The sequence below is a fragment of the Primulina tabacum genome, chromosome 11 (assembly GCF_025594145.1).
Source record: "Primulina tabacum isolate GXHZ01 chromosome 11, ASM2559414v2, whole genome shotgun sequence".
Lineage (NCBI taxonomy): Eukaryota > Viridiplantae > Streptophyta > Magnoliopsida > Lamiales > Gesneriaceae > Primulina > Primulina tabacum.
In genome coordinates this window covers 6,076,456-6,101,384 of record NC_134560.1, presented here as the reverse complement: position 1 = coordinate 6,101,384, position 24,929 = coordinate 6,076,456, and the positions used below count along the sequence as shown (strand labels likewise).

General features: G+C 33.6%; 4 protein-coding genes across 5 annotated transcripts; all 4 read left to right on the top strand.

Moving 5' to 3' along the window:
• Positions 1-1,806: 1,806 nt before the first annotated feature.
• On the top strand, positions 1,807-3,678 carry LOC142518945 (cyclin-U4-1-like). The gene is made up of 2 exons (XM_075621805.1): positions 1,807-2,176; positions 3,231-3,678. The coding sequence occupies exons 1-2, from the start codon at positions 1,839-1,841 to the stop codon at positions 3,511-3,513; spliced, it is 621 nt and encodes a 206-aa protein (XP_075477920.1). The 5' UTR covers positions 1,807-1,838; the 3' UTR covers positions 3,514-3,678.
• Positions 3,679-7,239: 3,561 nt separating this feature from the next.
• LOC142519050 (uncharacterized) lies at positions 7,240-8,695 on the top strand. Its single transcript, XM_075621943.1, has one exon. It carries the CDS (start codon positions 7,469-7,471, stop codon positions 8,495-8,497), a length of 1,029 nt encoding a protein of 342 aa, XP_075478058.1. The 5' UTR covers positions 7,240-7,468; the 3' UTR covers positions 8,498-8,695.
• A 4,457-nt stretch (positions 8,696-13,152) lies between these two features.
• Positions 13,153-17,033, top strand: LOC142518019 (casein kinase II subunit beta-1-like). 2 transcript variants are annotated; one of them, XR_012813453.1, is made up of 6 exons: positions 13,153-13,605; positions 14,726-14,944; positions 15,640-15,749; positions 15,842-16,007; positions 16,587-16,830; positions 16,948-17,033. XR_012813453.1 is itself a non-coding variant. In XM_075620594.1 (5 exons), exons 1-5 carry the CDS (start codon positions 13,353-13,355, stop codon positions 16,715-16,717), a joined length of 879 nt encoding a protein of 292 aa, XP_075476709.1. In that variant the 5' UTR covers positions 13,153-13,352; the 3' UTR covers positions 16,718-17,033. The 2 variants fall into 2 exon arrangements, 1 of the variants encoding a protein (XP_075476709.1); XM_075620594.1 differs by having other exon boundaries at positions 16,587-17,033.
• A 2,761-nt stretch (positions 17,034-19,794) lies between these two features.
• On the top strand, positions 19,795-23,640 carry LOC142518596 (uncharacterized). Its single transcript, XM_075621386.1, has 3 exons — positions 19,795-21,232; positions 22,664-22,925; positions 23,100-23,640. The coding sequence occupies exons 1-3, from the start codon at positions 20,142-20,144 to the stop codon at positions 23,310-23,312; spliced, it is 1,566 nt and encodes a 521-aa protein (XP_075477501.1). The 5' UTR covers positions 19,795-20,141; the 3' UTR covers positions 23,313-23,640.
• Positions 23,641-24,929: the final 1,289 nt, after the last annotated feature.

Here is a 24,929-nt window from a genome sequence, read left to right as displayed (position 1 = left end):
ATATTTTCAAATCATATCAAAACATACGAAAACTTATGTCTGTGTGAAGCCTGTAACGAGAGAAATACGGTACTTGAACTCGGATCGAAATTCTGACGGACGGATCTTGCACAATCACAAATCTAAAATATGAAAAGGCGTAGAGATTTTCACGGGGCTTCCTCGATCGTTTTCCTTGAAAATCTGAAGGAACAATTGCAAATTCTACATATATATATATATATATATATCCTAATGCATGCTAAGGCCATGTGGCTAACTCCTTGCACTGCACGTCTCGCGCATATGCGCAACCTCCCTCGGCGCATATGCGCGAGACCTACTAGGTCTCAGCGCGTGTCTCTCAGCAGCTCGCGCATATGAGCGCCCTCACCCGACGCATATGCGCGAGGTTCTCTGTCAATCTCGCGCATATGCGCGATGGCTCATCCTCGCACATAATTCCAATCTTCTTTCCGGCTTTTCCGGTCCGATCTATTACGTCTATAATCACATCAATTTATCAATAATCATTTCAGATTACAATAATCAAAATTCTCAGGCATTACAATTGTGCACCAATGCAAATATCTTTTGCACCAAAGAACCTTGTTCTCGGTTCAGTTTGTCTATAGACAAACAAATGTAGCAGCTCATGCTCTTGCCCAGGCTGTCCGTTTCTATGCTAGTCCATCTATTTATTTTGAGACCCTGGATTGTTTAATTGAACATTTGGATCTTTGTAACATTTCACATAATTAATGAAATTCATTTCAAAAAAAAAAATTAATCGTAGTATCTTATAAATTAAACATTTATTTTAAAATATAACATTATTTTTTAAATTTATAGTTAATATATTTATGTATTATAATTCTGTAAAATTTAAAAATAAAAAAAATCAATTTTAGTATTTAGTGTTTATTTATATAATATAAATACGTTCAAATACTACATTTATATTATAGAAATATGTTGTTAACCATTAGAATATATATAACAAAACAAAATATGTAAATTACTTAAAACTCTTGGTTTTAGTCTTAAATTTTAATAATTTAAGATATTTTGTTTCACTGTTCTCATTCAACTCCAAAACCACACACGCGCGGCACCAATGATCTTTTATTTATAGATTTATTTTGTCCTAAAGTTTATTCTTTATATAAAATCATACACAAATATGAAAACAAAAATTTCATTAGAAAATAAATTTTTTTGAACAATAATATAATATATAGAGATCTTATCATAAATATCAATATTCTAATAAATTAAATCTCATTAACTAGTCTAGAAAGACAAAACTTCATACGTTAAATATCACAATATTACTGAAAATGAAAATTAATTAAAAAACAAAATATTCCTTTTCTGAATATTGGATAAACTTTCTAAAATGTTAAAGTTTTAGTTGTTGGCATATGCAAGTGACACTAGTCTAGACGCAGGTTTTGAATTTGTCATGAGCTTAAAATCACGAAGAAAACCATTAGAAGGGGGACGGAAAGGTGTCCCGGCGTAGCTCTTCCGACGCTCAAGTTAGAGACTGAGGATATAAGAAAGAACAGCTAAGGGTGCTGCTGAAAAATAATATATTGAATAAATGAATTAATTAATCAAATCTGGTATTTATAGGGAAATACTTCATGGCCTGCCTTCCATTTGGGCTAGAGATGGGCCAGGATTAGTGGGCTCATCCATGTGTATCAGCATATAAAATATTGTATTTGAGTTTTTCAGGTAAATCAAAATTAGCAAATCAATTAGGTAAATTCGAGTGTTATTAAAAGTGTAAATATATAATTTTTAAAAGTTCACATTTCAATATCACGCTCCGAGATTCAAGCAAGACAACAATGGCAGAACTAGATAGCCGAAACATGACGCCGCCCAAGCTCATCACCTCCCTCTCTTCTCCCCTCCAACGAGTTTCAGTGTCGAACGATCTCAACCCTGAATTCAAACCAAAGAACACCTCATCATTCCATTGCCTCGCGAGGCCAAATATCACAATTCACAGCTATCTGCAAAGAATTTTCAAGTATGCAAACTGCAGCCCTTCTTTCTACGTCGTTGCTTACGTTTATCTTGATCGGTTCACACAGCGCCAGCCGGAGTTGCAGATCAATTCTTACAACGTACACAGGCTGCTCATCACCAGTGTCATGGTATCTTCAAAGTTCATGGATGACAGGTGATTACTTTGATTTATCAATTCATATTTTGTGCTTTAATTTTTTGAGTTTTATTCTCAAGAAACTTAAAACTTTAATGTATAATTTTCATGTGAATTAGTTTATTTGTAAACACATATATTATTTTCTTTCAGAAACTAAGTTATATGATAATCTAAATTATGAGAGGTTTAGCATTGGTTAATTTGGCTAGTTAATTAATTAATTAAGCTATTGGTAGAGTTTTATTTCTTGATTATTCTGAAAACCTATAAATATAAATTAATAAATACAAGTAAAGTTAGGTTCATGGACAAAATCCAGCTTTCACCTTCACCTCATTCCATCATTTTTTTCAAAACTTTAATAATTCGAGTCCCCTCAAATATTGTTGAGGATGGGTGTATATGATTCAGGTCTTAATCTTGCATTTATTTTTGAAAGTTACGGTCCAACAAAATGTTAAAATTACATGATACCAGGTAAGTTTTTTTTTTTTTTTTTTTACGCTTGACCACGTAAAAAAAAGATATTTGGGAAAATAGACTTTGTCAATTATATTTTTTTAAAAAAATGACGTACTCGACTGTATTTTAAATACATAGCAGAATGTCATTTTTAAAAAATCATGTACATTAATGTCAAATTGTGGTTTAAGAACATTCAATGGGGTGATAATAAATTATTAACTAATCAATCCTAATTACACATTAGTCCCACCCAACTAAACAGCTAGCCCCAAAAATTAATTAACGAAGTACTGGAGTGGTTAACTCAAATTATTCATAATTTTCTCAGAAACTAGGTGTCTATGCCTTCTATATATGATTCATATAATTTTAACTATATTATTTATTAGTAATTTTTTTATAACCCACCAATTTTTTTGGATATTTAAGGTATCGTTTGATGCGAATATAAGACATAATTAGTTGATTACACATCTTTATTTCACCTAACTATCTTCAAATGATTAAAGTTATAAATAATTATATTATACATGCATCATATCTAAAGAACCGAATTATATATAATTTACTTTATCTTTTAAGTTAATTAATGTTGCATTTTCAGGTACTACAACAATGCTTACCACGCAAAGGTTGGTGGAATCAGCACAACTGAAATGAACTTTCTTGAATTGGATTTCTTATTTGGTTTAGGGTTCCATTTGTATGTCAGCCCCACCAATTTCCAGACCTACTGCTCTCATCTCCACAGACACATGATTCTTCATAGTCCTAACCTTAATTTTGCAGAAGATCATCCCTCTCTCTCTACTGCAAAAATTCATCTGTGTTTTAGTGCTGATCGTCAAGATGAATCAGCCCTTCAGAAACAACAACTTGCCGTATGAGATTAATGAGTTTTTTTTTTAAAAAATAGTTTTATTAAATTTTTTGTAACAGTGGTAAGTTTATGATCAGGGATTCTTGATTTTTTTTTATTTTTTTTTTAGGTTTCTGTCCTGTAATTTTTATTTTTTATTTTTTTCCCTTATCAGTGTACAGTTTGTTGTTGGATTTCTACAAATTAACAGGCTGTTGGCTGTATATTTTATCTACTTTTATTGATATGCAGCTTTAATTTGTTTTAATTTGTTTCTTGCAGTTCACAGGACTTTAAAAAGTTACACCTACACACATATGTGTGTGTGTGTGAATGGTGACAAACTGACAATGAAAGGTCTCTGCTTGTACAAAGTGAGTAGCATTGTGAATTCAAGATTCCGTATTTCATTCTTTTATACGGACGTATTTTACATTTATTTAAACGAGGAGTGGCATTTAATTTTGTTTTGTGTATATATATATATATATATGAAACATACATTAGATTAAAACAGAAATTTTGGACCATGAGTATATATACTATATGTCATCAAAACCGGATCGAATCAATATTATCGGTTTAGCGAAAACCAAACCGAATGTTTGGTTCCGTTTGACTTGGTTTTGATAACCAAATTTAATTTTTGCTCAAATAAATTTTTAATATATTTAAACATAACAAAAGATCTTGAATAATAGTGAATTCGGATCTTGCAAGAAGATTTAAAATTCTTCAATTTGAAATGATTGATTTTTAGTCGAGAGAGTTGGTCTCTTGTGAGACGGTCTCACGGATCTTTATCTGTGAGATGGGTCAACCCTACCGATATTCACAATAAAAAGTGATACTCTTAGCATAAAAAATAATATTTTTTCATGGATGATCTAAATAAGATATCCGTATCAGAAACACGATCCGTGAGACCGTTTCACACAACTTTTTGTATTTAGTCGAATACCATTTGAAGTTGTGCATGTGCCAACTTGAGAGAGATGTAGACAATAGCAATAGGCAAAACAGTGATTCTCTACTGGTTTTGGATCTTAGGAAGATTTACCTTTGATGCGTGGGCAAACATGGAAGAAATATTTGGCAATTATTTTGAGGGGTAGATTTTTTGTCTTTCAAAATCAAATAATTTATAAAATTTTGAATATTTTTATGTCTGGGTATCCTCCATTGATTGTACGTAGCAACTCGAAAATGTTTAAATTAGAATTATTTTATTACGTAGTTTGGAAAAATTCAACTTTTTTATTAGGCAAAAACTTGTGTGAGAGGGTCTTACGGATCGTATTTTGTGAGACAGATCTCTTATTTGTGTCATTCATGAAAAAATATTATTTTTTGACAAAAACTAGTGTGAGACGGTATTACGGGTTGTATTTTGTGAGACAGATATCTTATTTGGGTCATCCATGAAAAAGTATTACTTTTTATGCTAAGAGTATTACTTTTTATTGTGAATATCGGTAGGGTTGACCCGTCTCATAGGTAAAAATTCGTAAGACCGTCTCATAAGATAAAAATTCGTGAGACTGTCTCACAAGAGACTTACTCTTTTCATTAACTTAATACCTTAAATGCAAAATAATTATTTTTTTAATTAACATCTTCACAGACAATTGGGTGCCTAGCAGATTTTCTAATCTGGAGACTTCCATGGCACCTGGGCAGCTTTCACTAAAGGTGGAGTCTCTTATTAAAGATGGGGATTGGAACATCGACCTCCTATCCAGCCATTTTAACAGGTACATCACCGAAGAAATTATCAAAATTCTGATCCCATTGCGACCAACAAAAGATACATAATTCTGGCGTTTTGATAAGGGTAAGTACTCGGTGCGAGATGGATGTCGTCTACAAAGAGGCCTTTTCTTACCTCCAGCAAACCAGTCGAAGTTCTCAGCTGATTTGTGGTGGTCGTTTATCTGGAAGTTAGCTATTCCCCCAAAGGTTCGCATATTTTGGTGGAACTTGTCTAACGACACAATCCCTACCAATAGAAACCTGCTTAATCATCATGTCCCGGTCAACCCATCATGCTCCTTGTGCCACTATGCAGAGGACTCAACATGTCACTCCCTGTTCTCATGCAGGGCGGTTAAACACCTATGGCAAGGTACTGGTTTCTACGAGACCATAAAGAGAGCAAACTGTGCAGACACCTCGACATTCTGTGGATGGACGTGGGCTCAACTATCGAAAAGTGAGTTTGAGAATTTTGCTATGATTACTTGGGGAATTCGGAAGGAAAAGCAAAATCATCTGCATGGTGGAGCGCAATACCTACAGACGAAAAACATCACATGGTGTACTTCTTTCCTTGAAGAATTCCAAGCATGTCGCAGAGTGGATCTTGGGGCAACTGCATCTTCGGTGCCGAGACAGGAAAAGAGCTGGTCTCCTCCGCCTAGTAGCAACCTGAAACTTAATGTCGATGCCTGCGTCAATGACAAATCAAACCGTTATAGAGTAGGGGGTGTGCTCCGCGACAAGCAAGAGAGGCTACTACTAGCTTTTGGAAAACAAATCACTCAACCACTATCACTAGTCCATGGAGAGCTTCAAGCTATAAGGGAAGGTTCTCTACTCTTGTACCAAAAACAATTCTAGGATGTCCAAATTGCAACAGACTCGTTACTAGCCATGCAACCAGTCATGGCTCCTCAAGACGATCTAGGTTATGCGGGTGCGTGTGCCTTGGAAGTCAGAGAACTTTTGAAAGTACCGGTAGCCTCAGAAATTGTTCACGAACACAGATCGGCAAACCATGTTGCCCACGTTATTGCTTCCTTTGTTTCTTCCTTTCATCCATCCTTTGTTTGGGTGAATGGCGAGTTTCCACATTGGCTAGTAGAACTTGTAAAGAACGATATTCATTAATAATATTACAAGTTTTATTGTCAAAAAAAATACACAATACAAAAATTCATGTAATTATATGTCGAATCGATCCGTCTCACAACAAACATAATCGATAAATATATATGCTATAAAAACGGATGGTGCTTTTAATTTGCACCAGTGATAAGATATTCCCACTTTTATGGGTTGTGATAAGATACTCTCGCTTTTAGTACCCATAAAATGTTGCGTCATCTTTTTTTAAGGCAACCCACCGTAAACTTTAAGCTCCCCAAACAGAGTGAGCATATCTATGCAACTTTTTTAAATCTAACGACGAAGAATTCTATTAATTTGCTGATATATATTATGTGATACATCTTCATATGTCGAATTATATAGATATTTTTCTTTTGGTACCGATTAAACTCTTATACTACTTACATTCGAATTATATATCTGTTTTTTTTTACACAAAAATTACAAAATTAGTTAGAGATATAAATTATACAAACAATTTTCCAATTTCACCTTATTTAATGAGTGCTTATATAAATAGTTTGTTATCTTTTTATTAGTACAAAAACTCTTATGAGATTGTTTCACGAGTCAATTTTTTAAAACAGATTTCCTATCTACCTAACTCAATATTTAAAAAATTTTAATTTTCAATCTAATTAGTTAATATGCAAGACCTCAAATTAAATAAGCTACATAAGAAAATTATTATTAAATATAGATACATACTTATATAAATGCGAGAACAAAAAAAATTTAACACATATCAGGACGGTGATTATTTAATTTAAAAAATTTATTTTACATAATTTTCAACTTCTACTTATATTTTCAGATATTTAAAAACTTAGAAGTTTTTTCAAATAATATCGTAATATAATATCAAATCAAATATGACAGGCGTTCTAAAGACAAGGCGCATTTTAGCACCGCTGCACCACGTTAGCCTCCCCACCCTGAGCGGTGGCCACTCATCTTGGTAGATCCCCAACCAAGTCAGCCCCGCCCGCCGCCCCCGCTCCACCCTTTCAACAAAATTTGACCCACCCACCATCTGTCATTCATTATGCCCTCACAACCACCCTCTCCTCCGCCACATCTCAACATACCCACCCATGGCTACCATCATATCCCCTTCCTCTTCCTCCCCCCGTGATGACGACAATATTCCCACCGCCACTCTTGCCCTCCCCTCCATTGCTATTGCCGCGGCGTCCACGTCTCGCCGCCTCCCGCCGCCTTGCTGGTCCCCGGAGGAAACTCTCGTCCTCATCGATGCCTACAAAGAGAAATGGTACTCTCTGAACCGCGGAAACCTCAGGGCCAACCACTGGCAGGAGGTGGCCGATGACGTCGCGTCACACTTCCACGCCAGCCCCCCCAAGACCTCCGTGCAGTGTCGGCACAAGATGGAGAAGCTTCGGAAGCGATACCGCGCCGAGATCCAAAGAGCCGCAGCTCACGGCGGCGTCCGCCGCTTCTCCTCGTCGTGGGCGCACTTTCAGAGCATGCACGCTATGGAAAAGGGTCATAATAACCCCACTCCGCCTTCCTCAGACGACGAAGAAGATGATTTTGGCCATAAAAACAGCGTCAAGCGCATTAACGATATGTATAATAAGAATCAGAAGGGTGTCGATCAAGGCCCCGCAAATAATGGGTCTTCATCCGGATTCCGGATCAAGATCCCGGGCATGGTATCAGCAGGGCCCGCTTTGTCGAAAGTGTATAGTAGATTCAACGACGTTGATGAACCATATCATATTAACCCTAACCCCAGATTTACTAATTCTGTTGCTACTGGCTACGGGACTTCTAGCATGATTCTGGGGGATGGGTTTTTTAGGAGTAGTAAATTGGGGAAAAGTGCTGCTCAGATTTCAAACGAAAAAACAGATTATGCTGCTGGTATGGGTGAGATTGTGGAGGTTATACAAGCCCTGGGAGAGGGGATCTTGAAAACGGAGAAGTTAAAAATGGACATGACGCGGCAGATGGAGGAATCGAGAATGCAGATGGAGTTGAAGAGGACGGAAATGATACTCGAATCACAACAGAGGATCGTGGAGGCATTTGCTAGAACAATTTCCGAGAGACGTGCTAAAAAAGCGAGAAAATTGTCCTCTCCTGAGCACGAAAGTTGAGTTATGAGTAGTTTTGAAAATAGTGATCTCTTTTGTGTTCAACATCCGAGTGCAGCTGATATTGGTACTAAAAATGGAGTTGGAATTGTTAAGACTTTGAGCTGCTTATTTCTTAGGGATTGCTATTGTTCTCTGAACTGGTTGAGCAAAGACTGTCGAATATGTTGGTAACTTGGAAGTTCCATTTTCTTTCTTTAATTTTGATTGGGGATACGATGGCTTGATTTACTTAAACTTGCACTGCGTCCAAAAGCTATCTTCTTGTTTGAATGTTTACATTAGAGCTTGTCATTCTTGAATATGTGAACGATCTTTGTGGGTGTTGGAGACTTCAGCTCTCTATGTTTTTTTAGCATAGAGACTTCGATTAAATCATTTTTGAATTCTGATTTTAGCCATTGAGACATATATCTCTGGGAAAAAAAAAAGGACTTCGATTAAATCAGTTTTGCTCCATATGCGTATTCCTTATTGATTACATGATTGAGAAGGGAGCATCGGTGCACTGTAGTACTATTTTAAATGTAAGCTATTTGCTCAAATATTCATGTTTGATTTCCCTGGTTTCTGTGTTTACTTTGATTTTTGGGCTTAAAACCCCATTATTTGTTTGTCTTTCTCAATTTTGAATTAAAATCTGATCAATTGTGTTCTTCGATAAGCGTTGATTTTTGAAGCCATCTTGAGGAGTCTACGCGATCTATGGTCTTTGATTAGAATGTGTTCCCACTAATTTTGTATATAGAATATTATGTCATATCTTATTTTTTGAAATAGTGTTGTAAAAATATCTAGTTTAAGACTATTTAAGGAGGAATACTTATTTGTAATCACTAAGCAACAATTTTTAGTGGAATAAAAGCTCAATCTTTACATTGTGTTTGGCAACCAAGATTTGGGAGGATTTCATGGGATTTGGATTTCAAAATTCTATTTTTACTGTTTGGCAAGATGATTCAAAAAAAAGATTCGAATTTGTTTAGAATTTTATGGGATTTCAATAAATATATTCAAATTCCATCAAATTTAATAAGATTTGGTGGGATTTTGATTTTAAATACATACAATTACTTTTTTATCCAATACATTACACATCATTCTCATCAACACATCATTCTCCACCAAAAATTTCTACATGATTAGACTATTTTTTCCTTTTAACTTTTTTTAGAAGTTAAAAAATTTCGTTTAAATTTTATAAGTTTTTTATGTTATTTACTGATTAATATAATAAAAATTATAGTAATTACCAAAGCCTCTTTTTATGTTTAATAATTAATTTCATGTTAAAGTTTGAAGTTATTTGACGATTTTTTAATTATTATTTTATGTGCACTATGATTAATAAATAATAATTACTTTTTGAATTTACAAATACAAATAATAGAGAAGAATTATTAATTTCTCAACTTCTTCGGGTTATTTATGTTTATATGATTTCTAAAGGTAGCTTAGTAAAATTTTAAAATTCCAAATTCGAATTTTTTTTTCTCCAAACAAAAATTAGATTTGTAAATGCCATTTTTAAATTTTAAATCAAACACCAAATGGAATTAAAAATTCATAAATTTCCAAATCCAATTCCAAATCCCATGAAATCCTCTCAAATTCTGGTGGCCAAACACACTGTAGTTTTTCTCAACTCAACTCTATGAGAAACTACTAAATCATGTAAGTTTTTATGAATCATATTATATTTGACATCTTTCATTTGATTATATCATGATTAATGAAGTTAATTATTTTAAAAAAATTTAAAAAGAATGTAAAATCTAACAAGGATCATATTTCTTTTGTTAAAAATAGATCCAGAAATCAACAGGATACCGTGTTCTCATGTATGCGTACAATCTAGTAAACCCAAAGTGATAAAAGGAAAAAGATTATTTGTTCTGTTCAATAAGCTTGGTTCACATCACAAGTTTTCAGAATGGAGAACCACTGCCTTTTCTAATCTTAAAACCTTACCAGACTAGTAAGTTTATCTTTCAACATTCAAGAATTATTCCCCGAACTAGACTATGCATATGGACCAATCATTGCCATCAAATGCCATGATTCCAGATCATGCGTTTTGTACACACACTGGCTTGTATTTTTGCTCGGTGATCAAATTCATGTTCTGTTGCTTGTTGAGGGTAAAAGAAACTCTCCGTATGTGAAGTCTGCTTCAATTTCAAAACTATCACCTCTTTCATCTCTAATGCAGGCTTAGAAGTGTGTAGCACTGACAAGAGTAAATTTCAACACTTTTACCTTCTCTTTTTTGCTAATTTCATTTCGAAATTGGTTGTTGTTTTTATTTCACCCGATATGCTTTGTGTTATCCCTTTGGTAATTGCAGAGGGGAAGCGCGGCTGGAACGCAATAAATCGGTCTTTATTCTCATGAAAGTCTGGGTTGGTGGGTAGACAGTCACGTGAATTTTTCTTAGGACACGATCAGAGTATCCAATTTTTCTCTTACAGCTCACCACTCCCCACATAATTTCCAAATGGATGACGAAAAACCCATGTGAAAATATTTAAAATACAACAAAATCCTTCAATTTGCATGACCAGCATAGCATAAAGCATTGTTCAAATGCCATTATTATTCTTATATTTACATGTTCTTGAATCTGAGCTCATCAAATATTCTGTAGATTAACTTAGCTATGGCTTATAGTATACTGCATCTTAATGCATCAGATTCTCTGTACATAGATTTCTTATCTGCATTTTTTTTAAATTCGTTACGAATATCATCCTTTGCGGATGCTCAAAATTCCAAATCTTACTCGTGCTATCTTTGTTTAATATTATCAGCACAATAGTTGAGTTCAAGCTACTCAGAAAACTCTATCTCTAACAGTTGATCTAATAACACATGTTTCGATATATTAGCACTATCAATATTAATATTAATCATGTGTCGAGATATGGATATTTGGATACACGACTGAGATATTAACATAAACGGAGCATATCATCAACCGTGTAGAGTTCTATTTTGTCCTTTGCTCGAATGTGCTCCGGAAATATGTATTTTGCTGCTACTCTTAATTTTTCCGACTCTGCTATTTATTTGTCCGGCTGATCAGTGCGTGAGTTTTATTTTATTTCTTTAGGTGAAATGGCAAGATGGTTAGTATTATAAATAATTTTTTTGAGTTTTATATTTTATATATATTGATTGATATGGGTACAAATATATATGTGGTCATCGTTGCAAAAGATTAATATATATTAGTGCATCGATACAATTGTTGCGTGTTTGTATAATAATTTTTATAATTCATTTGATTTATATTTAAATGAGGATCAAAATATAATTATAAGAAATATCGAGGGATTATACTGTAATTTTGATATATAAATTAAAAAATTAATTGAAAAATAAAATAATACAAAAATGACCTCGGTAAGAATTGAACATATAACCTAAATTCTAAGAAATAATTACTATATCCTGTTGAACTACATATAACTTGCATTAAAATTTTAACTATTTTATTAATATATATAATTATTAAAATAGACCATGACACCAAAGTTAGGTTACTCTAAGTGTCTCAAACTTAATAAAATAGTATAGATATATACATATATATATATATATACACACACCTAAATTTTCAAATTAATTTTTTTATTGCATGTGTGTGTGTGTGTGTGTGTTTTTATAGAATTTTTATGATTATATAAATTTTCAAATTATTTTTTTTATTACAAATTTAGTCTATTTAAAATTTTCTAATTTAATTTTTTTTAAACACACTATTTAATGCAATTTTAATTTTTCATGTAACGAATACTGAAAAATGGAGTGTAGGAGTCAAGGAGTTGGCATATATAATGATATTTCATGAAATGGACTTATCCGGAAGATGGATTCCACTCCATGAGACTTTGAGGCACAAAAAATATCTTGAGAAACCAACAAGAATACAATAAATGGTGAACATGTGAATTTGTGTGTGCCTATATATATATACACTATTAATAAAAAAGAGAGGTGTGAATATATTTTTTAAATTGATTTTTTGTTTCTTTTTTTTTTCAAAATTTTCAAAATTATGGTATGTCTCTCATTCAATTATAGTTAAATAAAATTGTAATATACAATAATTTCAAAATAAGTACGACCAGTCACTAATTTTTATAATGGTGATATTACCTCTATTTGAATTAAATCAAATTAACTAAATAAACTATATAAGTACTCAACGCGTGCAAAAGATACTAGTGTGTGTGCGCGCGTGTATTTTTTCCTCATCCATAGACGCACACTATATAATTCATAAAGGCATAATTGCATTCGAACCCTTTAATATTCAAAATGTCCATACCGAAGCAGTAGAGATTGGCATGTGAACTAAAAAAACTTTATGAAAAACATCGGATATTTAACAGATTAAATGGATACAAAATTCACGTAGTTTGTCGAAATTTATTTACAACGATGAAACTTATCACTACGATTTTTCGATACATATCGAGTAAACTTTGAACTGATGATATAGTTTGTATGCATCTATAACATGACATTAAAAAAATATGGATGGTGTAATCAAGAATTAAGATTTGCAGGGGGTGATGTGCAAAGTAGGCCTAATTGTTTATTTTTTGGGTTTGGAAATAAAAATAATTTTACTACATAATTTTGGAGGAAAACCGAGAAAAAAAATCTGAAAAGGAAAAACAAACAACTCCACTCCAAGCTCCAGCTGAACCATTGGCTCTGCTCTCTCTGTCCCCTTTGTGTAACGAGAAAGGGAACCCTAGTTTTCTCCGTCTCGTTCTTGCGCGGCATACGCACTGCACGAATCTGTGCAGTTGGATTGGTAGTGGGTTCGGTTCTTCTTCTGATATAGATGAATATGTACAGAGATCGAGGGGGAGGTGGCTCATCCAAGGGCGGAGGAGATTTGCTGGATCGGAAGCGAATCAACGATGCGTTGGACAAACATCTGGAGAGGTCTTCTCCTTCTACATCTAGAAACAAGGGTGCTGCCGTTACCGCCACGTCGACATCCGCCGTCACCGCGGCTACCGGAAAGGGTATTGAACACCGGGAAAATAGATCTTCATCTACCATCAATACTAGCAAGAACAAATGCTCCGATGGTAATTTGGTTATTTTGTTGGGTTGATCTTTTTTACTGAAATGTTTTGGAGCCTGGGTGATTTTATTTTTCCTGAGCCTTTTTTGTAATTGTTTTTGAATTTAGTGCGTTTTATGTTACTGTTTCTCATGATTTTCTTGTCGTTCTGTAGTTTGTGAAATTCAAGTGATTCTGTATTAATAACTGTTCTTTATGTGAAATTGGTAGATCTGGATCAGATGATAGATAAGACATTCTGAAGTTGTCAGTAAGGTTTTGAATCCGCGGATATCATTGTTGACGAATTAATTTCCTAAATAAAACTGACTTTTGTGAAGTTATTTGTAATTTGATCTAAACATGATTATTCTAGTTATTTCAAAGTAATTAAAAGCTCAAGGCGCATTTAAGTGCTCAAGTGTCTTCTTTGGGCTTTAAGCGCAAAACTAAGCTTATGCCTTATGGAAATAAATTGCTGTAAATTAAATATTCTAAAAATATTAAAATGATATCAGATATCTTTATAAAAAAATATGTAACTCGAGGTATCAAATATTGTAATCATCATCTTCATCTTCCAAATATCAAATGTATAATGCAAGGGCAAAGGGCGGAGGCAACGTGGGGCAGAGCCGCAGAGGAAACATGGGGGCAGAGGCTACATGATGATATCAGGGTTTCCTCTGTTCCTTTTCAGTTTTTGTAAACGGAGGAGAAATCACACTTTTAAGGGGCGATTTCTCATCTTTCACCTTTTTCCCGTTATTTTGTAGTAGCTGCTATTTACAGATTAGGATTCTTGAGCGAATAGAATACATTGAGTCAGATTGACAAAAGAGAATGCCTTTTAGAATCTTTTATTTCCTTGCATTTGACACTGGATTTTCCTTTTTTGTGCACATCATCCTCGCGCCTTGCACTCAAGTGCAGAGTGAATGACATTCAATGATGTGATCTGCAGTGGATTCTTTTCCATGCATGCACATAAGAATCTGGTTTTGTACACTTATGGACTGACATGAATCTGGTTTTGTACACTTAGGAAAGACATGTTTTTGTTTGTGTGCTGTGTATGCAGCTGTATAGTGAATTAGTGATCAATTAAAAATGAAAAGAGCTTGATTTTGAATGCGTTTTTTCAGAGGAGTCTGAGACAGACAGTGAAGAGTCTGATGTCAGTGGCTCTGATGGGGACGATACATCTTGGATTTCATGGTTTTGCAACTTGCGAGGAAACGAGTTCTTCTGTGAAGTTGATGATGAGTACATTCAAGATGATTTTAACCTTTGTGGATTGAGCAGTCAGGTTCCCTATTATGATTATGCGCTTGACCTAATTCTGGATGTTGAATCTTCTCATGGTAAACATATTGGTGTCATTGACCTTTTTAAAATGTTCTTTTGATTACTTTTTTTAAGTTTTGTGTTGAAAGAAACCTAATTCTGTTAGGTGTGGTGTAAGCACTCTGTTGTATGAATTGTTTTAAAATGAAATGGAGCTTTGTTCCTTTAATGGCTTGGACCTGTTAGTTGAGGTTATAATTTGCAGGATCATAATTCCATGTGGCTGTCAAGATGGGCCTAATATGCCAATGACTAAAACTCTCTGGAGTTGTTCCAGTACTTTGTTGAGTCAATCTCTAACAGCTTCAGAACCTTTTTGAGTGAAGCTCGAGCTTTAAAGCCTTAGGATTGTTTACTTGTCAAATTTTTGAGCACTAATAGTAGAATTGTTATTATTTTTAATTTTATTTATTTATAGAACTTTAATAGGCGAAGAGGGAGACCCAAAAAAACTTGGATAATAACAGTTAAGCATGATATGTATTATCTACATATAGATGATGATATAATTAGAGACATCACAGTGGCGTAGGAGGATTCATTTTGTCCACTCCACTTGTTGGGATAAAAACTTGTGTGTTGTATTATTTATTTTATTATTCTACTTCCAATTTTATCATAACTTACATATTTATACAATTAATTAATAATTAATTATACAAAAATTGAAAATTATTTTCATCGGCATCATCGTCATGTTGGCTTCATGTAGGTGATATGTTTACTGAGGAACAGAATGAATTGGTTGAATCAGCTGCCGAAATGCTCTACGGCCTGATTCATGTCAGATACATTTTGACAACCAAGGGAATGGCTGCAATGGTAACATGATTGAGTTTTTTTATTTATAGGTTAATTATTGTTCTCTTTGTGTTGGTTAAGTCTCCTATAACTCGAGTTTAATCTTAAAACAGTTGGAGAAGTACAAAAGCTACGACTTTGGAAGATGTCCAAGAGTTTACTGCTCTGGACAGCCTTGCCTTCCAGTCGGACAATCAGACGTACCCCGCTCAAGTACCGTGAAGATATACTGTCCCAAGTGTGAAGATATTTACTACCCCCGGTCGAAGTACCAAGGCAGTATCCTTACATTGTACTCTTGCTTTGATTCTTTAATTGCATTGTTCATTTGCATTTTAGTATCGGGTGCATCTGTCCATTCAAACTTTATCCCTTCACTCTTTATCTGGCATATGCGTCCAAGTTCTTGGTATTCATGGAAATGCGCATATGATGAAATAACAAGGGAATATAAGTGACATGTTCATGGTCAAATCCCATATTTATGTGAATTTCGATCTATATAAGCTATTTCTCTGTATTTTTATGCACAAACGACTGAAAAACATTATACCGTGTCTATTCCAATCATTTGATGGACAATTCCGCGATCCCCACAAGCATGATAGGAAATTTAAATAAGTTGGATATTGAATGGTGTGCTTTGGCAATGAAGATTAACAACTCTCATATAATTTGCATTTTATATCTTTGTATTGAATCGTGTTATAAAATCTTTACAATAGTCGACTGGAGAGGCACTCAATGATGGAACTGTTGAAGTATGGTTCCTTGATTAATGGTGTTTCAAAGAGCTTCCCTTATTGATGGTTTGAAACCATTTACGTAGTTTAGATACAGTTTCCTTGACTGTCAAAGATATTGATGGATCGTATTTCGGAACAACATTCCCACATCTGTTCCTGATGACTTATGGACATCTCAAGCCACAAAAGCCGACACAGAGCTATGTTCCCAGAGTCTTTGGCTTCAAGCTCCACAAGCCTTGACGGGCTAGCTCTCACTCCTCTGCGATCGAGCTCATAATTCTTATTTTATTACTCATTTGGTCTCTACAATACACAAGGGAGTTTAAGCTCGCCCAGCCGAAATGCTCCAGCAGGTATTGATGCGTCAAGTTGCTTACCTGATGCAGAAGCTATAGTTCTTCATCTGTGAGTAAATTAACCATTAAATTTCAGGGCTCGTGTAAGTTTTTCTTGTTAACTTTCGTTTTCAGGTCGCGAACTAGGACGTCTGAGTGCATACTTAAATTTATGTCAGCCTTGTGGTTTGTGCTTATTTAAACATGGGCAGATTACACAAGTGGATGGCACATGCTTATCTTTTTTCAAAAACAAAAACAAACGAAGAAAAATTAAACCAATCTTGAATCGTTTTCATCACATTTGTGGAATATTTTTAGTTCTTCGTTCTTTCGAGAGATTAGAAACCAACCAATCAAAAAAAAATTTAAAAAAAAATTGTTGGAAAGAGTATATTGTTCGGTTACAAAAGTTATTTAAAAACAATATTTTTTAGAAAGTATATTTTATAAATTATAATTTTTTAAGTTTGGGTTTTTTTTACTTTTATTTAAAAATAAATCTTAACTTTTTTTCAATATTTATCAAACTTTAAAAAAAAAAAAAACCATTTTAAAGAACTGAATCTATTTAAAGGTTTTTTTAAAGCTGTCATTTATGTATCCAAACTTGTTAAATGATAAATATACATTCCATTTTCATAGAAGAGATATACCTTCCGATAAAGATTCAAAAGGTAAAATTTGAAAGGCTTGTTAAATTTGTAGCTTTTTAGTGTAAATTACACATTTGCAGGCTACTATCATCACTTAGGGGAGGAGCATTTTCAAGTTTAAGCAAACAAGAACTGATGATATCTCTATATCTTGCAATATTTATTGGCCATTGATAACAAACAGTATATCATCTATTTTCAAACCGAATTTTTTATTTTTAAATCTTTTAACAAATTATTCGATCAAATTGATTTAAAAAAAAACACACAAAAGAGACCATTTTCGATCTAATTCAAGCTATCATGGATTAAGTTAGCTTAACAAAAAAAAAACACAAAAGATTGAATTAAACTGTCTTGTATTAAATTAGATCGAGATCTAATTAAAGCTATCATGGATTAAGTTTGCTTAATGTAAAAGTTGTTCGATCAAATATAATATATTATTATCGTTCGATCCCTTTGATGAGAACATCTTAAAATAAAATTATTTTATTATTTAACATCAAGATCTTGGGTTTATGACCAAGTTTCTGGTTCTAAACTCAATTTTAGTTACCTATTTCGATTTTCTATTAAATAAATTGAGTTATATGTAACAGAAGATATCAACTCCCACAAAATTGAGATTATCGTAAGCAAAAACAAAGGTCATTTTTTAGTAATAATAAATTTTAAAAATATATATATGATTTAACATATTTTTAATGTATTTGAAGAAAATTTTATATATGTATAAATATTTATGATGACTTATAGTTTATCTAACATCAAATCTCAAATTTTGAACGAGAAATATATATAGGTCCAAAAAATGATGTCATTTTCTGTGAAATAAAAATGTCAGCCATTTTAGAAAGGGTATATTTCATAGATATGTATGTAATTACATTGTAATATGCTATTTCTTTACGCCTTTTAGAGTCAAACTTCTAAAAATAATGATTGTTTAATACTGCTGATTACTTAAAAAATAATATTTTATTTAAATATTTTCAATATAAATCATCTCGACTGTTTAATATTATTTTTAAAAAATCAATTAATCGTAAAAACCTGATATTTAAATTAAAACGGATATATTCTGGGGTCCTATGAATTCAATAAATAATAAAATTTTAGTGTCGTTAAATTAATATATATCTAAACCTAACCCTGAATTAAATGAAACCTAACCCTGAATTAAATTTGATTTATTTAAAACCTCCGAAAAAAAATTAAAAAAAATATCAACTTGTTCTTCAGAAATTAATAAATCAAATCAACTTGTTCTTTAAAAAATTTGATTTTGATTAATTAATAGAACATGGTTAACGTGCCATTTCTTTCAAAATTTTCAAATTTTTGAAAATTTAAAACCAATTTCGAAAGGTCTACCTTACTTTGCAGCTCGAGGGTTAGCTTATGTCAAATCTAGTATTCCACCAACTCTAAAAAAAATATTGAAGATGTTTAGGTCTATTTGGATATTAGATATCATAAACTAAAAATATTTTTAAATTATTTTTAAGCAAAATGTAGAAGACTGTTAAATATTTCGAATTCAAAGAGTGAGACGATCCCACAAATTTTTATTCGTGAGACGGTCAAGCTAGTACATATTTACAATAAAAAATAATTTTTTTTCATGCACAAACTAAATAGAATATTCTTATCACAAAATTGATCTGTGAAATCGTCTCACACGAGTCTATGTGAATTCAAATATATGGAAAATGAAAAGTTGGCGATAAATTGTGTAAAACATTAGATTTGATAGACGCGTGTTATTTTTCCTTCTTATATTTAGGTGATAATTGGTTGATCACATTGTAGAGGACCAATTAACACCTTGAGCTTTTGTTCGTTATTCGTCGTAACTTGGTTTTCAGAATAGTGGTTTATGATTCGACGAATAAAGTATCAACCTATAAACTCTTGACACAAGACATAATCTAATAATAATTGTAAATAAATAAATAAATATAGTTTTGATACGTTGTTCATCTATATGTATACATATATACGTTGGTCTATTGAATATGATGAAGTATATTCAAATTTCAAGATTTTAGTCGTCTCATATTCGAGAAGTATATTCAAATTTATATATATATATATATATATATATATGGTTTTGACATGTTGTACACTGACCGTGCATATTTATGTGAGCTCTGATGATGTATCACTCATCTTTTAGATATACAATTTTGATAATATTTTATTAAAATCAGTGACGGATTATTACGTCATCGGTGTTCATATAAATATGTATAATGTATGGTATATATATTCAAAAGTACAAGAGGATAAAAATGCAAATTTGAAAGAAATGAATATAACCTTTTTATGGAAAAAGGCAACAAGGCATTTGCTTTTACGGCCGGCCGCCTCTGGTTTCATATCCATCCTTCCACACGCACCATTCCTTCCTCGGACTCTTCGCTCGCTCTTCTTCTTCTTCTTCTTCTTCTTCTTCAATTCTTTTGTTTTTCTCTCACACACTCTATCTGGCACTCTCCCTATTATTCCGTATATAGCAACCCACAAATTCGTTCTTCCCACCATTTCAAGAAGCTAATCGCATAATTTCAGAGGATAATTACGAATCGGATCGCAGAGAATTGTGGAAAATACTGTTTTTTCTTTGTGGAAGTTTTCGAAGGGAAAGGATTTGGCTTCGTATATTTAATGCATCAGAAAAAATCTGAAGTACAGATCGGAACAGAAAGCAGCGGCGTCTCTTCCGATTTCAACCCTACCCCACCCCTTACCCCTTCTTACCTTTCCCAGAAACACCCCCACTTTTTTAATAATATCCGATCAAGTCCTCACCAGCCTTCTTCTGTGAATAATCCTACCCTACAGATTCTTATCGACGATGAGAATCAACAGCAGCAGGAGTCGAATGATGCGTTTGCCCTCAGGCCCACCACCCCTTTCAAAAGACCCCATATTCAGCAACAGTTCGCCGCTTCCGTTGCCAAAACTCCGACTCTATCGAATTCCCTCCATAGATATGGGGTTTCCGCGCAGAACCCACCAACAAGATTCAATATTTTATGCACCAAGTCTCAGAAATTCTTGACTCGTTTCCACCATCACCTCCGCCTACTGCGCCGCCGCCTCCGCCCTCACCTTCGCTTAATCCTTCTCCTCAGCCTTCCCTTCTTTTATTTTCTGGTTTCCCATCCTTCAAGTTCGTTTATTCTTGATTTCCTCTCCGCCTTTGCCTTCTCTGCGGCGCTTTTGTTTTCTCTGAATTTGGCCATTCCACGGCTTCCCACCATAAGGTTGTTCCTTTCCAGGTCGTTTCCGATCAAGATTAGCTCGAAGGATCATGTTTGTCGACCGCATTTACCAGTTTTTTGGTCAATTGGGTCGCGGATGAAGGCAGATAAGAAGTCAATATCGGGGTGTTATGTGCAGGCGTATAGCAACGGTGATGTGTACGAGGGTGAGTTTCACAAGGGGAAGTGTAATGGGAATGGAGTTTATTACTATTACTTGAGTGGAAGATATGAAGGGGATTGGATAGATGGCAAGTATGATGGTTATGGGGTGGAGACGTGGGCTCGTGGGAGCCGGTATAGAGGACAGTATAGGCAGGGGCTTAGGCATGGTTATGGAGTGTATAGGTTTTATACAGGAGATGTGTATGCTGGGGAGTGGTGTAATGGGCAGAGCCATGGGTGTGGAATTCATACTTGTGAGGACGGGAGCCGGTATGTTGGTGAATTTAAATGGGGTGTTAAACATGGCCTTGGACACTACCATTTTAGGTAATATAATCATCGTTTTCTTCATAATTGACCACTCTTATATGCTTATTATTTGTTTGCTTAGTCCATTTCGGTGTTTGAGCTTGAAGTTTGAATATACTGAATTATTGTTGTGGCTGTGTTGTCCACTTTGCTGTGTTTTAAAACATATCTAGAGAAGTAGAATCTTTTTTCGATTTCATTGTACTTGTTTACTTATTAACATTATTTATTGTATCGATATGCTTCAAAAGTCCAACATCTTTTATTGTTGTCTTTGGTGTTCATTTCCATCTAAAATAAATGTGTTCTTGATGACTGTAGTTTATTTTTCCTTTGACTATTTGAGGTTTTTAGATTAGATGTGCATTTTTTGGTTGACCAAGGTTCTAAAATTCGCTAGGCATTAGTCGTGCCAAATCGGAGCCTAGGCCAAATAGGCGGGGCAAGCATTTGACGCGGATTTCATGGTATCTACATAATAAATCACATATTATAACTCCAACACAATAACTTATGCGTTCAAAATTACATAACTAATAGAATATCGCAAATTTGCTCCACTTCTTCTTCTCCATAATTTTCAACTAACTTGTTCGTCATTGGACACAAACTCAATATCATCGTTGTGATTCTTTTCTTCTTCTTCGGATGTAAATCATCATCGTGAAGTTCTGTCATTCTAGATTGCTGACGGAGATAAATTTTAGTGTGTTATGGTTCACCAATCAAATTGCATTTCTTATTGAACTTTGGTTTAGGACCTATAAAAAAATAAAATTTCATTTTTAAAATTTGGCTTTTAATTTAAATTAAAATCCCAAAATAGAAGCCCAAAACAAAAAAAAAACATAAAAGCCCTAATCGTCCGCGGCGGTTAGGACGCACCGCCCAAGGCCACGGACTATCATTTTTTTGGTGCGCGGTGCCTAGTGCCTAGGCCGAATTTAGAACATTACATTTCTTGGTACCCTGTTAAACTTAAAAGATTAATGACCCCTTTAGTAGATTCCTCGGTGACTTCTGGTATCCAAGAATTATCCCATTTACATGCTTCAAAATTAGTTGATGCAAGAATTGTAGAAAATGGTCGTGTATAGTTAGGGACTTAAATATTGTCAAGGGCTTTAAAATATTGGGCTTAGACCAAAACAAGCCATCGGAAGAATCTAGATATAGAGGCAGGAAAAAAAATGTGAAGGGGGGAGAACACTGTGTGAATCATCTGTCATTTTGTTTTTTTAATGTGGTTATTAGCTTAGGATAGGGAAAAGAGGGTGAGTCTCATTGTACGGAGGATTTCCTCTGGGAACTATATTTTCAGCATATGATATTAAATTTTAGCTATGTCCTTTATTTTGTTGATTATGGTTGATAAATTGAAAGAAACTTGTGGCTGTAACTAACAATCATTTCTAAATTAAATTTCTGATCCAGCCATCTTCTTTGCAGGAATGGGGATAGATACGCTGGAGAATACTTCGCTGATAAAATGCATGGGTTCGGGGTTTATTTCTTTGCGAATGGCCACCGTTATGAAGGTGCTTGGCATGAGGGCAGAAGACAGGGGCTCGGATTGTACACATTCAGGAATGGAGAAACTCAATCAGGCCATTGGCAAAATGGAATTCTTGATGTGCCTAGCACTCAGAGCAGCATCTCTCCTGTGTCTCCTGTTGCTGTTAACCACTCGAGAGTGCTTAACGTTGTTCAGGTAAATTTTTCATGCTCCACTGCCATTCTCCGATGTTATTTATCAGCTTAATCCAATTTTTGTTGGTAGATAAGGTGGTGTTGGGCTTGATCTTATCATGGATTGTTAAACGGGAATTCTAGGCTGTGTTTCCCATCTTCTAGGATGTTTACCAAGTTTTCATTAACCTTTCAGGAGGCTCGACGAGCAGCGGAGAAAGCTTATGAGGTGGCCAAGGTAGACGAGAGAGTTAACCGAGCGGTATCAGCAGCTAATCTGGCAGCCAATGCTGCCAGAGTTGCAGCAGTAAAAGCCGTGCAAAAACGAATGCATCATAGAAGCAATAGCGATGAAATACCAGTTCCTGTAGCTTATAACTTTGTAACTGACGACCAACTCAATCATTAGTACCGGTGATGATTTTAGCCGAAAAATTGTCGCAGGATATGACTCTAACGGTATTTGTTACACCTTCAAGTTTACTACTTTTCTTGATCAAACATAAGATGGTTTCTTGACTAAACCTGAGTTTTCGAGAAACTAGCAGGGAGAGGAGAGAGATTTCTCTCCCAAGTCGTTTGAAGAATTTTTTTTTTGCTTAATTTTTGTAAAGTTTAAATAGGTATGGAATTAAGTGATGGTATACAGGGGAATTCCTACTCCATCCAGTCAGGTCTTGTATTTGTAGTAATGTGTTGCGTACTGAGAAAATCAAGAAATATATGTATGTCATTAATCAAGTTGTTCTGTTTTATGTTTTTGTATGTCTCGAGTAATTCTTTTAATTTGGCTTGAAGAATGTTGCCTTTGACTGGAATCTAGTTTTGATACAGTATTTTTCGATATTGAATTTGATAAAAATGTCATATTCTGCTGATTCATTCAGTATTTTTTATCTGTAAAATTTCAGCAAAATACAAAATATAGCTGTGATGTTGAATTTCATATTTTACTAATTAATAAAGCCAAAACTAAGTTGTTTTTTTTCCCAATCTTATCTTCCAACTCAAAGATGAAACCAGGATCCGACAAATGGGCGTTGACGCATGTGCAAATGTCCTTTTTTCGACACATGAGGATATTCACCTCTCTCTAAGATATGTTAATGATAAAATAATAAAACTTCATTAATGACTTTTGAGGGAAAATTACTGGGAAAATTTATTTTTATATCAGAAAACTCTTGCCGACTATTTTTCAAATTTCTTTAAATGATAGAATTTTGTGAATTTGATAGATTTTTATCCTAGTAATTCACATATTTACAAGTAGAATTTCATGGATTTACTTTTTGCAAGATTTTTATTCACATTTATAAACTTTTTTTTATAGAAATATATGGATTGTATACCTTTATATCTTATTATTTTTTATTGATACTAATAGAAAATACTAAAAAAATGAAAATATATTTTATTCAAATTTTAATAAAAAAAATTAAACTTTACTTATTGAAAATTTTATATTATTTACAAGTGTACGAGCCAAAAATATATGATTGTTCAACTATTTACGAATTAATATGCATTATAGTTTTTTATTATAAAATATTTCAATCATTGATGTACATACATCGTACATTTATAAACACAAAGTCAATTCCATAATTCAAAATTTTATACCACATTTGTAATTTTATTTTGATTTCAAAATATTGTAAAAAATAGTAAATTAGCATTTTAGAAAGTATTTATATCTCACTAAGCGAAAAAAGAAAAAATATGAAGGTGAAAATAGAGAATTAACATGTGTATACGTAGAGATATATTTTCAAAAGAAAAGAAGATGAGATTTAAATGCGATGAGATGAGAGAGGTAAAAGAGAGACACGTAGCGTTTGGGTGTGAGTTAGAAGTTTGAAAAATCCATTCAGTATTTGGATTAAACCAAATACAATTTTTGACATTATATAATTGTATTTTAGGCTTTAATATTTGTACATTAATGAATTTCATGAAGTTATTAAAAATCTAACAATATTTTAATAACATCTATGCTTTTGTAGATTTTTTAAAATCAATTTTG

What these genes read in the sequence shown, in the direction of transcription:
- LOC142518945 (XM_075621805.1), top strand. Translation starts at nt 1,839, where the DNA reads ATGGCAGAACTAGATAGCCGAAACATGACGCCGCCCAAGCTCATCACC. An exon ending in TCAAAGTTCATGGATGACAG is followed by an intron (nt 2,177 to 3,230) that starts GTGATTACTTTG and finishes TTGCATTTTCAG; the next exon opens with GTACTACAACAATGCTTACC.
- LOC142519050 (XM_075621943.1), top strand. Translation starts at nt 7,469, where the DNA reads ATGGCTACCATCATATCCCCTTCCTCTTCCTCCCCCCGTGATGACGAC.
- LOC142518019 (XM_075620594.1), top strand. Translation starts at nt 13,353, where the DNA reads ATGAATATGTACAGAGATCGAGGGGGAGGTGGCTCATCCAAGGGCGGA. An exon ending in CAAGAACAAATGCTCCGATG is followed by an intron (nt 13,606 to 14,725) that starts GTAATTTGGTTA and finishes GCGTTTTTTCAG; the next exon opens with AGGAGTCTGAGACAGACAGT. An exon ending in GGATGTTGAATCTTCTCATG is followed by an intron (nt 14,945 to 15,639) that starts GTAAACATATTG and finishes GGCTTCATGTAG; the next exon opens with GTGATATGTTTACTGAGGAA.
- LOC142518596 (XM_075621386.1), top strand. Translation starts at nt 20,142, where the DNA reads ATGCATCAGAAAAAATCTGAAGTACAGATCGGAACAGAAAGCAGCGGC. An exon ending in CTTGGACACTACCATTTTAG is followed by an intron (nt 21,233 to 22,663) that starts GTAATATAATCA and finishes TCTTCTTTGCAG; the next exon opens with GAATGGGGATAGATACGCTG. An exon ending in GAGTGCTTAACGTTGTTCAG is followed by an intron (nt 22,926 to 23,099) that starts GTAAATTTTTCA and finishes TTAACCTTTCAG; the next exon opens with GAGGCTCGACGAGCAGCGGA.